Source organism: Tympanuchus pallidicinctus, unplaced genomic scaffold (assembly GCF_026119805.1).
Source record: "Tympanuchus pallidicinctus isolate F22 unplaced genomic scaffold, pur_lepc_1.0 scaffold7, whole genome shotgun sequence".
Classification (NCBI taxonomy): Eukaryota; Metazoa; Chordata; class Aves; order Galliformes; family Phasianidae; genus Tympanuchus; species Tympanuchus pallidicinctus.
The window spans coordinates 9,620,006-9,634,649 of record NW_026294791.1 but is presented as its reverse complement, the minus strand read 5'-3'; the positions used below and the strand labels follow the sequence as shown (position 1 = coordinate 9,634,649).

Below are 14,644 nucleotides of genomic sequence, written 5' to 3'. Positions count from 1 at the left end.
GATAGATGCAAACTAAATATATGCAGCTCTGTGTTTGAAGTCATGCTATAAAAGTCATCTCTTCCCTCTGTGCTTCCTCCACAGTCTCAGCTGCCGACGATGTATTATTGTGGGAAATGGTGGAGTACTTGCCAATAAGTCATTGGGGTTAAAAATTGATGACTATGATGTCGTTGTCAGGTGAGTCTGTGGCATCACGGTTTTCTTGTCACGTATATAGTTCCTCTATCAGTTGATATGCTATGCAGGTGAAGGTCTAACCTGCACTAGAGGCAAGATCCAATGGTGTAAAAGTATTAACTGACATGAGGAAAATAGAAGACATAAACGTTTAAGTTACAAAGCATAGAATCATAGAATTGTTTGTGTTGGAAAAGACCCCAAAGGGTTGAATGGTCCAAATTCACTGCAGTGAACAGGAACACCCACAGCTTCATGAGGTGCTCCGAGTCCCGTCCAGCCTGACCTTGAATGTCTTTTGGGATGGGGCACCCACCACCTCTCCAGGCAACCTGCGCCAGTGCCTCACAGTTAGGAGGGGAAGAACTAGGAACTGTGCAACATAGCATCTCGGGACACAGTAAACAAGTGAGGACCCAGTAATGGTGCAACAGGAGTAGATGTGCCTTGGAAGCTGTGAATGCTTTGCCTCTGTTTCACTGTGGGTAATGATGTTGAACAAGGGAGCAGAAGCAGAGTGGCATCAAGTAGAGACGACTGCAGTCAGAATTAGGACTTTTTTCTTTTGCTGAGAACTTGGGTCACCACCTGAAAAACGTGCTGATATGGGAAATCGTAGGTCTGGTCGTAACTCATAGTAATTAATCTGTCAGGTCAGGGAGGTGTTCTGGGTGACTGGAGATTAGCAAACATAATACCTGTACTAATGGAGAGTGAGAGAGTGTGTGTGTGGGAGGGAGGGGGATGCACTCTGGGGAGCTGCAGACCCATTTGTCTGACTGGGGAAAAGCACAGAGCTTTAGAGCAGGTTCTGAAGTGTGAGTAACCAAATATTATGATGGAAAGTAGGAAAAGTGGGATAAACTGCAGTGTGAGTTTATAAAAGGAGGTTTAACTTAATCTAAGGTGGTGTCATTTTTCCTTAGTAAGATAACCGATTTCATATCAAAGGGAATGTAACTGATCTCAGAACTTTAGACAACCATGAGATGTGGTGAATGGCAAATTCTTAGCTAAGGTGGAAGAAAGAAAATGATTACTAAAAGAATTTAAGGCAAAGAAGTAATTTTGCACGGTGCATGTGAGGAATGAATAGAACATAGTATAATAAATACCTGCTCGACTCTGGACAAAAACCAAGAAGGTCCTTTTCAGTCCTTTGTTCCTGTGAACCGTTGTTTTCCCAGCATTGCTGTGCACAGGCCGAGTGCTGCTCAGAACAGGACAGAACTTTCACAGCCTCAGTTCACTCTGCTATTTGTGGCTATCAAAGAGCTTGTACTGCTCGTCATAGTCTGGTGACTTGCAGTGATTTGAGCTGAATTAATGTTCAGTTACAGCCCCTTCTTGCGCTCAGGCTGTTCACAAAGTAACAAGAGAACAGTTTCAACCCGTCTCTACCGGGCCACCCACTAGAATTTATATCTACTGTTTAATTTCAAAATGAGAAGTTCAACCCTTTCTCCCATGTCAATAAATCTGAGTATTTGCAAGCTGAGAGGATAAGAGGGCTGCTGAGCACCTGTACTGGTTGCAGGTTGGATAAAGGAGAGAAAAGTCAACTATGAAGGTTAAATGAAGCCAGGTGGCTGGAAGTGGGACTGGAGGAGGTGAGAGCAGACTTCTTCTTAAACTTATCCTCCTGCTTTCCTTGCTCCTGAGTGCAAGGAAGCCCTTTCTGTACAGCATCCTTTTTTTATGGGTTGCAAAGCTCCTTTGAAGAACCAGATTTTGGAACCCAGGAGGTGAATTTTGAGGGGAAAAAAACGTAATGCCTTTATGGACAAAGGAGTGATCCAGCAGTGTATGGAGATTCGTGATGCATTGCATGTTACCACGTGAGGAGCACTAGTTGCAGCAAGAATTTTTTTATCTGGTGGTAAAGAGAATCAAATCAGCGTTGACAGTTCTAGAACAGCTTGAGGTGAGTTTCTTGCTGCTTTACTGATGAAGTGTTACAGTGTAGATATTACCCCCAGCTGTTTTACCTGGCAAGAGCTTCTTGCAGCACTTACCAGTGCTCTGATGTGTTGAGATGCCTCCTCACAATAGACTGCAGAGGAGAAAAACAAGTGTCTCTCAGCAACCTGTGACTGAGATTCACCTCATGGTGATGCATAGTGATGTTGGTGCCTCCGTTAGTCTCTGAGCCAGAATTTTTCTTGCTCAATTGCCAGTTCTGCCCCAGGGGCATGGACCCTGTGTGATGGTGCCGGCTCATTAGCAGGGCTCAGTGCTAAGCTTCCATCAGCAACTCACCTTCTGGCCCATTGCTGGAGTTCATTTTACTTGGGGGAAATGGTTTGTTTTGTTTCCTGTCTAGATACAATGTAGGGGTTCTGAGTTTGGGGAGATTTAGCAAGGCTAGCAGCAAAACAGCTAACCCTCCTTAGTTCTGAACTGAATTTCAGATTTTATGTAAGGATCTTCCTCCACTAAAATGTTTCCCACCTAAAATGCTTATCCGGGCTGAAAAAGACAAATCCAGATCCTCGTTAACATTCCTACATGAGAAAATCCGCAGTCCGTAAGCACTTTCCAGTGTACCGAACTACCCCAAGTCAAGAAAGCTGTAATAATTCAAGCAGGCAGCGCTATCCCATCAGGGGCTGCTGTTTGATGTCAGCATGATTTGCTTTCCAAAATGCTTGAAATGTCCTCAGCTTTGGGCTTCTGGTGTTGAATGGGCTGGTTGGCACGCACAGAGGAGTGCTGTACAGCAGCAGCATCTCCTCCGAGTTGCTGAGAGCAGGGTGCTGCTGCACCTTACCCCAAGCACAGCCCTGCTTCTTCCTTCTGCTGGCGTTGCAGGGCACTTTGCCTTATGCATGGGGAATTAAACCAGCCAGATATTGTTCCTCCTTTTGAAAAGCATCACCTAGCTGAGTTCCCTGCCTAGTCTTGCTGCAGATGGGATGAGCACACGCTCTGCACTGGAGTAGAAGTATGAGATCGATTTGTTGTCTTAAAGTTCCAGAGAGCTGCAGCCTGTTTCAGCTCAGCTTCCAATCCAATTTAAATCACATGAGTGGATGTGCGAAAGTGATTTACATTGTATTAAATCAAGTAATTTAATAGCTTTTAGTTAAGCCGTTGCCAGTTGGTGTAAAGTTGTATAAATGTTTACAGCAAAGAACTGCAGGAGCCATGGCAGCTATGTGCATCATCGATGTGTGTTGTGTGTGATGGGGATCTGTGACAGCATCTTCTATGCTTCCCTCCAGGCTGAACTCGGCTCCAGTGAAGGGGTTTGAAAAAGATGTGGGTGGCAAAACAACTCTCCGGATCACATATCCTGAAGGTGCAATCCAGAAAATGGAGCAGTATGAGAAGGATTCCCTGTTTGTTCTGGCGGGATTCAAATGGCAGGATTTCAAGTGGCTGAAGTACATTGTTTACAAGGAGAAAGTGGTAAGAGCACTGGTAGCTGACACTGGGGAGGTCACCTAATGAGAAATGCTGGGCAGATGTTATATCCCAATCATATGTGCCATGTTTTGCTCTGAGGAGGTTTCCTCAGCGTGCCTTCCCAGATTTACATCCATGGACTTTGGTTTTAATTAAGTATGTTTTACAAATACATCTACTCTCTGTAACCTGAGCTTGCATTGCAGATGAGATTTTCCATTAAGTAGTATGCAGCGTGTGGTATGAACAATGAATTGAGCTTTTATTTTAAAGAGTACATGAAAGGAACAGCTTTTGCATGGATTTGGTAGCAATGGCAATGGGAGGACGGTTGGACTAGATGATCTTCTAGGTCCTTTCCAAGCTTGTGATTCTATGATTCAATGATTTTTTGCACCCGTAGGATTTAAGAGCAGAGGAAGGAAGAAAAAAATGACAACAGAAGGAAATGAGCTTTTGGGTGTAAGAGTGTGATGGCAGTGAATGGGTGGAGGAGGCAGCAACAGCACGATGTGTTGAAAAGGCTACAATCCATGGGTGTGATATGATCTCCTGAATAGCACCAGCCATTATGCATTGCTAACTTGCTGCTAACTGAGATTCGTAATTTTGGTTTGCCTAACATAACCATCTAGAAGAACAATATCACATTTGTTTTAAAACCACTGAAATGGAGAAGACGTTGTTTCCCCTATGTAAATATTTTGACCCCATCAGTTGCATTAGTGCCCTTCTCTAGTGCCATAGGCCTGTTACTTGTTGGTGCTGTTCTCCATAATTCTCCCATCTAAAGTGGAATCAGGTTGTGTTGACTGGCTTCTCCTTCTGTGGGTGGCTTCTCTGTACCTGTTGTTATGAAGTCCAGAATAAGTCGCTTCTATTTGGCCATAATTCTTCTTCTACAAACTGTATTTCTCTATTTTCACATGTTCTTTAATGACTTCTCAACAAATAACCAAACCATCAGTGTTTGGAGGATGTTATATTGTGTGTTTAGAGATAAAGAGAGGAGCTTGGCGGCTCACCTTATGCAGAATGAAAACAGTTTGGGAAAACAGTTTTATTTAGCTCTCACTATTGTCTCACACTGGCACCAATTATTTTTCTATTACCAGGCAGGAGAAGTTACCTGTTAGCCTGTGGGCAAGCACCAGTGGGATTTGGTAGCATGAATAATTGAGTCAAAAGTTTTCTTTGTGGTTTGTGTCATGCTCTTGTTCTTCATTCTAGGCAAAGGAAGGATTTTAATACCTTGATGGCATCAGTGCTCTGTTGCCTGAATGCACCATTAGGGATCTATAGTTCTAAAGGTGGTTTAGTTTGCTTCAAATCCAATTGAATTTCCATGTGATGCCTGTAGTCATGGAGCACTGATTGTGAAACTGTGTCCCTGGTTCTGAAGAGAGATGGTGAGCAATTCATTAGAACTGGCAGGGTGATTGCAGTCATCTTCTTTGAATGCTGCAGCACTCAGTTTGTCCCACAGGAGAAAGAGCTTGAGCTTCTTGCACTGTTGGTTACTCTTGGAGTTGGCTCATTATCATTCTGTCTTTGGAATAAACTCCACTCTTCTTTCAGTTCTTGTAGTGGTATTTCCCACGTCTCTTACTTTCTATTGTTCTTTCGAAAGTCTGTAGTTGATTCATATTTTCCTTGAAGAGCAGTGTCAAAAAAGTATGAAGAACATCAACTGGAGAGGAGCAAACAACTGTTTAATCAGCCTTGCACTCCTTGCTATACTATACATCGCTTGCTGTGTCTGCTTGGCCAGCATGGCACAGGGCAGCCAGTGAGTGTCCTGGTGTTTGGGTGAGCCAAAGAGCAGCCACCTCCCAGCTCCAGGGCTCTGTAGTTGGTTCTTCTTGCCAAAAGAGGCAGTGCTGTGCAGTTGTTCCTATTGATTCTTTCTTCCAGAGCGCTTCTCCAGTTAGCCAAGTTCCTTTGGCAGAGCTTTCCTGCATACCTGCCATTCTTTCCAAATTCATGTCTTCTGCAATTTAATAAACATACTTTTTGCTCCATCGTCCAGGTTGGCAATAAAAACACTAAACAGAGTTGGTTCCTAGGCAGACCCCAGTCCAATGTGTCTTTCATTTCACTGAAAACTCCTTCTGAATAGCTGTTTTTATGGCCACTTCTGAGCTCATATCACAGTAGTGTTGTTAATAAAGAAACGTTTGTAGCGTCTTTGTGGAGGAGAGACATCAGAGGTGTTACTGAATTCCTGTTCATGCCTTGCTTCTGCCCTATGGTAGTTCTTTTACTGTAGGAAGAAATAATGTTTTGTTATAAGTAATGATTTGGTTTTGACAAATCCACCTGAATTACCGCACATCTTTCTTTTGGGTGTTTTTTTCATCTTTGTTTTTTTTTTAAATAATTAATCTTGTTATTCTGAGAAATGCAATCATAAACTGAGTCCCTTCCCTTTTTTGCCTCCTTAGGGACAGGAACTACTTCTGTCCTCTTTTCAGCTGTCTGACACTCCACCTGTTCCACCAAGTTCCCAAAGGGAATCGTTACTGTTTTTGAGGCCACTGGGTGACCAGTTCATTGAATAGTCCAGGACAGAGTCCGGGTGACTGGAAAACATCTGTCTTGTCCTCCCTGGTCTGCTCTCTCTGTGTTTGAGCTGTGATCATGCTGTCGCTGGCTCTGGCTGCGAGCAGGTGGTTTCACAGCTGTGTCTTCCAATGGAGACTAATGCAGAAAGAGCTGTGTCTGCTGGCTGGGAGGAATGGCCCAGCGGAGAGCTGTCAGTGCTGTGGGAATAAGGCGTGGGTGTCTGTTTGTTCTGGTAGTGATCGTTGGTATTTTTATCAGTGGCAAGTTCAAAAAGACAGACACTTGCCCCACAGTTTCTGTGGAGCATTTCTGTTTCTCTCTTGGCTGATCATCTGGAGAAAAGGGAGATTCTCCCTTTCTTGGGTTCGTAGAGGTACTCTGTCCACCTGCTGCTTATTACTTATTTGAGATTAAGCCTGTCCCTCTGCAAAGCAGTGCTTACAGTCAGGAGTCTGACCTCAGGACAGAGATAAGGGAGATGGAAGCATCCTGCCAAAGAACGTGACTGTTGTGGAAATGGACACAATCCTTCAAAAAATGGGCCAAACTCAAACTTCTGATGTTTCCTTTGTCTCTGAATTTTGGTGGCAACTACATATATCCACGGCACGGTCATGATAAGGTATGAGACTTCCTGATTTCCTCCAGGTGTAATCAGCCCCAGAGCTGCTTGGAGTTGTGTGACTGGATGTTCTGGGCCAGGTACCGTCATCCTTGCATGGTTCTCTCAAGCAAGTGAAGTCAAAGGGAGTTTATCTGTGAAAGAGTAAATGAGAGACGAGTGGCTATTTATTACCAGGGTCAGTGGTTGGATTAACTTATTCTCCATGCAGCTGAGAAGGATTTATTGTGTGTTATGTTAGTCTTCGCACAACGCTTGCACGCTGAGAAAGGGATAAGTACTTTATGCTGTAGAGAGAAGGATTTTCAGGAGATGTTAGGAGGAAAGAATCAGTGTGATGAAATAGCAGCATCAGAACAGTGAGACAGAGGATAAAGGAGAAAATAATGGCATGTATAGTGAGTAAATGGAGAAGAAGGGGTATGGGATGGAGCAAGGTGACATGTTTAGCAGAAGGGAGTATTGCGCCATGTTGACCCAGTGTGTAGGTGTGTACAGGTGGGAAGGAAGCAGACTGGAGCCCCACAGCTTTTATGTTTATTGCAGAAGGATCACAGGTGTGAGTTGTTCATGCAACTTTGGACTGCAGTGCTGACTTGCAGTCTCTGCTGACGCTCCTAGGCACCTTCCTTCAATGAAGAGCTGCTGCCGTGCATCCCCAGTGGTGGATTACTCATGGACAGTCACTCAGAACTTTCTCCTGGCTGATTTTTGGCCAAAGGATGTTACCCACACATATCATGATTCACCTGGTTCCTTACCACTGCTGCACCACCTTGCATCACCTGTGTCTGTCCATCACAGAAGCTCATTCTGAAGCTCATCTAGAGTATCGGGGGAATTAGAAGAGATTTTTCTATGTGGTTCCCTTCTCTATTCTGCTGGAGAAGAATTAAATACCGTTGCATTCAGGGTGGTAGATGCTGTGTGAAACAGAGGAATTTACAAGCAGCAATTATGCAAACCAGCCATCACAGACTGGCACGGCGGCTGCTTCCAGAGTGCTTTTTTGCCATCATTAGTGAGTCAGAAAGAGCTCTTTTGTTTGCTTAGGGCTCAGTTCCCTGAACATCTGGCACACGGTGGTGAAACAGCCAAGTGAGGGCAAAGGTTTCACTAGCAATTGGCAGCCCACAAGCTTCCTTCTCGTGCAGTAATGAGCCCGTGGCTGCTTTCAGCAGGAATCTCTGCAGCCCTTGCCAGGAGGAGTCCCGTGTATAGTAAGCAGTGGCAGCACCTTGAAGCACTTTGGTAGTGAAAGTCATGGAAGCAAGTGAGCAACTGCCTGCCAGCAAGGCCAAAGTGTGGCTGTCCCCTTCAGGGGTGTGCCTCTGAATCCTGCACCCTGCAGCAGTGCCACCCGAAAAGCAGCCAAGATGCAGCAGTGGGCAGGAGATAAGCCTTCTGTTTGCGAGGGCATTGCCTTCTTGCTCTCCTTGGACTCTGATAGAAGAGGACAGAAGCTGAGCTTGCTGCCCCATCATCAGTAAGAGGAAGCTTTTGATGTAGGAAGTCGTCTTAAGGGCTGTCATATTTCTTTCATTAATCTGAGTTTTCCACCAAATAGCCATTTATGAATAATCCTTCCAAAAGTGTAATGTAGGCAGGCATGGCTGGTGAGTAAGGCACGAAGGACACGATGGGGCTTGTGCTGGGGGAGAGGCAAGGAAGCCTTCCCAGAGATACATGTCCCAGGTCCCAGCAGACATGGCCAAAGGCCACTGCCACTCGCAGGGGATGTATGGAGCACCCAATAGCAGAGTGCCTTGTTTCCTCGTCGTTCCTGGTTCAGAGCCAGGGTCGGGGCAGCTGAACCACTGTTGATGTTGAGGTGAAGAATAGAGTTGGAACTTGAGGCAAATTCTTCCGGCCCCTGTGAAGCCTCTGACTGAGGAAGAAGTGGAACTTTGCTTTCTGGAGAATGCTCTGTATTCCTTTAATGTAGAGTCACTGGGATTTGGTTTGTGTTTCTAGAATGATTCTTGGGACTTCTCTTTCTTAGGTTTTGATCGCATTCTACCCATACAAAAGACTGTGCTGCTTGAGAGGTTGTACCCCTATGGTCAGGACCTTCTCCCTCAGTGAGCAGTAGTGGTGGGCATGGCCCAAGGGGACCAAAGAAGACTTACAAATGCAAAAGTAAATCTTTTGCTTGAGCAAAGGAGTTCAGAACCATTTCCTGATGACATAAGAGTAAGCATGAGCACTGGTGCTCTGTTGGAGAAGGTGAGCCATTTTTTTCCAGTCATGGTCAGAGAAGAGGTTGGAAAATAAACGTGTATGCTATAAAACATCTTTCCCCTGCTGACCAGTAAAGGGAGAAGATCTTTGTCCTGTACCATGTAGCTTTAACAAGCTTTAGATAGCAGTGGGATGACAGCCTGATGGGGACTTCAGTAGACAAATGACCCAGTTTGCAACATGGACTTTGGGGTAGACATCCTGGCCAGATTCCCAAAGGAAGGTTGTTGGTATGGAAGGTGCAGGCTGGAGCTTGCCCTTGGTACATACTTGCACACAACAGCATAATAAGATTAGACAGGTCACTGCATAGCTGAGAGCTGCTCCCACCCAGGCATACTCTGTGTCTGTAGGTATACTGTCAGCCGTCAGCTGGTGATGAGCTGCTCTGCTGCCACTGCAGCATGCCTGCACAGCATTTAATAATATCAGGTGGATTCATGCTGGACAGTAACATTTATTCATGCTAGTCTTCGGTAGTCCTTAAAGAACCTTTACCCCATATCTGCCAAGACAGCATCATCTTCACTTCTGACTCAGTAATCCCAGCTGAGACATGAAAATCAAAGCTCTTCAGTTAGATTTGTACTCCTCTCCAGTTCCTCTTCAGATCATTCTTAAATGAAGACACCAAAGCAGAATTATCGCCTGGAAAGACTCGATCATTGCCATCCTAGGGCACCCTTTCTGCTGGTTGCCTCACTGCCCTGCTTTATCCTGAGACTCTTTTCCTAAAATTCTCATCTTCTAAATCTCTTCTGATGTCTGCTGCCATCCAGTTAACAATTGCTTTTTCTGGGTATTTCCTGCTCCTGCCTTCTCCATCCATGGCTCAGATGAAGTAACAATAATTATTTTTAAAAAGAAGGGAGAATTTAGAAAATTGCTTTTTCTTTCTTTTTCTTTCTTTTTTCTTCTTCTTTTTTTTTTTTTTTTAAACCATTTCCTTCTGTTGAACAGCCAGCCTGAGCAAGGGCCAACTCCAGAGCTAATGCAGCTGTCTTGAAAAAGCATCGAGAGGGTGCTCATGTTGTGCTCTCCCTCGCTGGCAGACACCAGCAGTATTTGGACATCAAAATTACACAGATCCTGGGAGATGCATTTCAAGGTCATAGTGCATGTAAACCCAGGTTACACTGGTAGCTGCACTGATCAAACACAGATTTGGAATATCTCAGACGGTGGAAAGGATTTCATTCCAAGTCTGATGCTGATACTAACGAAAGACATGACTCTATAAACAGCAGAGCTAACAAAATTGCCTGATCGCCTCTGGATTTATGTCTTTCTCCCTCACGCCTCCCTCTTGCACCACAATACTCTCGAATTTCTCCCACTTCATGAATCCTCTCTGTTCCATTTGACCCCTGACTACTGCGTGCTCCCATGATGGCCAGGCCATGTGCATTTGCTGTGCCATGCACGTCATTGGGCACCCAGCAGACCAAACAAGCAGGCAAGTGCTGTTCTCGCACAGCACCGTCTCCTTCTGGCCCCACATGCAGATGTGTGGGTCCCCTCCATCCAGGCTTTGCCCCCAGTGCCACCCATGCCTGCTGTGGATACTGAGTTGCCCACATGTGCAGCAGCTGTTCCTCAATGCAAGAGCAGTGCGTTGTGAATGCAGCACGTGGGGAGTCAGAGAACATCAACAGCACCGAAATGGAGACATCGCCCAGAGGGGTTTCAGCCCTTCGTGCGAGCGTGAGTGGAATAAAGATGTTCTGTGTTAAAACTTGAGTAAGGACAAGAATCATTTGAAGTCTGCAAAGCCTCCTTTCTTCTAAAAGATTTCAGTTCAATTTATTTACTTTATGCACGAGATTTTGGGGAGATTTACTTACAATCTTACTGTACCTACATAGAAGAAACTTCTTTATCTCAGTAGACTTCAGTTAGAAGAAGTATACCTGAAGCTAGGCAAACAACCAAAAAAGGCAGCACGCTGATATCAGTGCTATTATTTTTGCTACATCTGCCCTACAGGCTTGATAAATTTACTCTTATTTCAAATCTTAAAATCAAGACTGGATGTCTTAGTAAAGTTCTGCTGAAGCTGCAGGAGAGTGAAGGTCTGGTAGAGGTTGTTGATGGAGGAAGGGAGCATTGCTCCCTGCTCTGCAGGATGTCTGAAGGATGTCAGGAGGATCTCTTGGCATTTTGCACAGTACTGTTACAAAACAGTACCTACCTAGTGGTAGCTTGGAGCTGAAGTGAGTTATCAACCTGGACAGGTGTAATTTCCTAGAGATGTGAGCTTATAGTACTCAAGCAACATACCAGTGGAAGTGAGCACTTGCTACTGACAACTACTGAAACACAGATTTCATCAGTATCTGGGAAAACTGTGTTGCTTGAGTGTACCCACGGTTGAGCTGCACTCTTGTGTTCCCTTCTGGCCTTCCTGTTCTGTGCCTTATGGGAAGCTCTGTCTTCACTCTCTGTGACCCGTTTGTTGACTGAGGAGCAAGACCGCAAGCCAGTAGAGCCCTTGACAGCCTTGCGTTGAAGTAAGTTAATTGCTTCATCCAATTTTCTTTTCCCAGTGCTTACTTAGCCAGATCTGCCTCTGTGTCCTGAGGGAGAAGGCTTCACAAAATTCCCCAGCAGAGCCCTTCAAAAAGCATTGCAACACCACAGGATGCTGTGATTTCACCCATGTGAAGACCCACTGAGGAAGGAGAAGCATTAATTTGATTTTGTAAATAAAATCACATGCTTTCTATCAGTGACTGAATAGAGGCTCCCTTTCACAGCTCTAGAGTTTTGGTATCTGCATGTTTTCTTTAAAAAAAAAAATAAAAAATTCTGAACAGTAAATATTTATCCAAGATGTGTGGTTGTTAATATGATCCAGTCTTCAGTCATTTTGAATGGTGTCATGATGACAGATGTTAATTCAGAAAGGAATAGATTGGACGATTTATGCCTGAAACACATGTGTTCCTTGGCGGCCTCAGTGGATTACTGGCATAGTTAGTGCTGTCTGAGCAATTTGTAACGATGTCTCTGCCTCAAAGCACTGAGGGTCCAGGATAAGGGAGTTGATCTATATCTCTGGTTAGCTATAACGCACTGTGAGGTAGCTAAAGTCTCTGTTTGCTTTTATCTTCCTACATTTATCTCTCCCCTTTTGCTAGAGAGATGTGTGGTGCTTCTGGCTCTTTTCTAGGCCACAACTCTTTTCTGCAAAAGAGGAAGATGTGTGTGGGGTGCAAAGCTCTGACTTCATCCACCAGAGCTCACCTCTAGGTTCAGCTTCAATCCTGCCTCTACACACACTGTTACTTAATGCAGATAGAATCGCAGAATCATTAAGGTTGGAAAAGACCTCTAAGATCACCCAGTCTGACCCTACCATGCCCACTGACCATGTCTCAGTGCCACATCCACGCAGTTCTTGGACACCTCCGGGGATGCCCACCACCTCCCTGGGCAGCTGTGCCACTGCATCACCGCTCTTTTGAAGAAGAAATTGTTCCTAATATCCAACCTGAACCTCCCCTGGTGCAACTTAAGGCCATCACCTCGCATCTTATCACTGTTACCTGGGAGAGGAGGCTGACCCCCACCTCACCACAACCTCCTTTCTGGCAGTTGTAGTTGCTTGTCTTGATGACTGAAATGAAAATAACCCAAACCGTGTGAAGGCTGTAAGCAAGAGAGACTCTGGGAACGTTTTGCTAGGTCAACTCAGAAGGTCTTCTCAGCTGTTTGATTTGCCATGTTCTGGCTCTTTTCAGTGAAAAGAATTTTGCTCACAACTGGCAAGTACAGCAGATGGTGGGTCTGGCCCAGGTAATCAGCACTCTGTTTGGAAAAGCACTCCAGAATAATGTTCTGTTTAGATGACAGTTTATATAGGTTCTCATCTTGTAAGAATAATGTTGCTAAAAATGTCGTCTTTTGTAAAACACCTATTATTAATGCAAGTCTAGAAAATAGAGTAGGGCAGGATCTCCCTGGCACCTTCCCAAACTCTTGCTGTCTTGACCTTTCTGCTTTCCCCTCCTAAAAGATGCTGAATAGTTTGTATATATTCTATAGGAACACTCAGTGAACATAGACAGTATTTGGCTTCTCATTTCAGTGAAGATGCCAAAATGGGAGAGGACAGCTTTTTTGTGTACTCTTGTTGTAAAAACAATGTAAAAATTTTCCCTAGGGACTCGCTTTAAGATAACTTCAGAGAGCAATGAGGGTTTCTAGGCCATAATTCTTAGCGTGGTGATTCTTTCGCCTTTTTTGCAGTGTGCCAAGATTTAGTCTAAATATGTGATTTTTAATGAGAAGTTGTTTGTATTCAAACTTGTGAACCAGTTCAGCTCCCTAAAAAGACTTGGCTGATGGGTTGTCCTCAAGCGCCCTGGGGTACCCTCATGCTTTGCCACCAAAATCTGCAAAGACAGCACTGTTTTCATTCTTTTTTTTTTTTTTCTTTTTTTGGAGAAGGTTCCAGCATATTGTTATAAGTAGAGCAGGTAGTTGTGCTTCTAGTTGGGATCACCTCATGTTTTCTTTTGTCAGTAACCAGGAAAATGGCTCTGTCACTTCATTATGCTGTCACCTTCAAGCTGATGTTTTCCATGTTTGGCTCAGCTGGGAACTTCAGCTGAAGTAACTCAGCTGTCTTTCAGGATGAGGCTAGTGAAAATATATGATTTTCTACGTGTTGAAAACAAACAAGCTCTCCCACCCCATTCTGAGAGACTGAAATTCTGGAATTTGGTCAGGCTGTTACCATGGCAGCCTGCTGGGATTCTTGCTATTCCTCTAAAATCCCATGGCTCGGTCTGTTCCCTGAGGCTAATCGATGCTGGCAGCTCAGTTCCATGTGCACTGAGCATGGTCCATCCTACCAGGCTTCCCTAGCCTGTGCTGGCCAGGTGTCCTTCCCATGCCCTCATTTGGGATGCAACATCTCCAGGATATAGGAATAAAATAGGATTTTCCTTGCAATTGCTTCTCCAAGTGAAATTGGGGCAATTGGAACAACAGAGAGCAGGGGGTATCCTTGGGACCTCCTTTCCAAAATGGGACTTGGAGGTGGAGGGGGGTGAGTATAGGAACAGAGAGAAAAGGTTTGTCACCAACAGGGATCTCTTCAAAAGTTTGCAGGTGGGTTAGGAGTGAGTAGTTCGGAAGTCCTGGATTGCCTTAAGCCCTAATGGCTAATCCTGCAGACAGTAGTCTACTGGGGCTTATATTTGCACTTATAGAGCTGTACTGAGGTTAATTATTCCATTTGGTGGAGATTTTTTTCTTGAGTTGTTGGTTGTTTTTTTTTAACGTATTGAGTTACGCTGTAAAATTTTATAAAGAGCTCCACGGTAGTAAAATTCAGCCATCAGAAGCTAGGAGAAGCAAAATTTCATGTTATGTTTTCAACGTTAATTCAGTTCTTCTCTGCAGATGTTATCCATTATTATATCCTCACTCTTTTGGAGCGGTGGTGTCTACCTGGTGGAGTGGGAATGCTGTGATTTAATCTGATTTCCATAGTGGAAGGAGTTAAGCCTTGGCATGTGTAGTTGCAGAAGCCACAGGACATGTGGATAGGAAAAAGAATTGCTCCCTGATGGCGGATGCTGAGACTTCCTCTGGAGGAGGTGATTTGATAGGGTGAGA

The 14,644-nt window shown here is 44.6% G+C and overlaps 1 protein-coding gene across 10 annotated transcripts in view; it reads left to right on the top strand.

Moving 5' to 3' along the window:
- ST3GAL3 (ST3 beta-galactoside alpha-2,3-sialyltransferase 3) overlaps positions 1-14,644 on the top strand; it is a 142,318-nt gene that overhangs the window by 102,529 nt on the left and 25,145 nt on the right. For all 10 annotated transcript variants that reach the window (XR_008202238.1, XM_052666134.1, XM_052666136.1 and 7 more), the window contains 2 exons: positions 85-180; positions 3,405-3,591. Coding sequence is in view for 9 of the 10 variants with exons in the window: in XM_052666134.1 (XP_052522094.1) it covers positions 85-180; positions 3,405-3,591 (283 nt within the window). In the remaining variant the exon portion in view is untranslated. The remainder of the gene's footprint in view (positions 1-84; positions 181-3,404; positions 3,592-14,644) is intronic.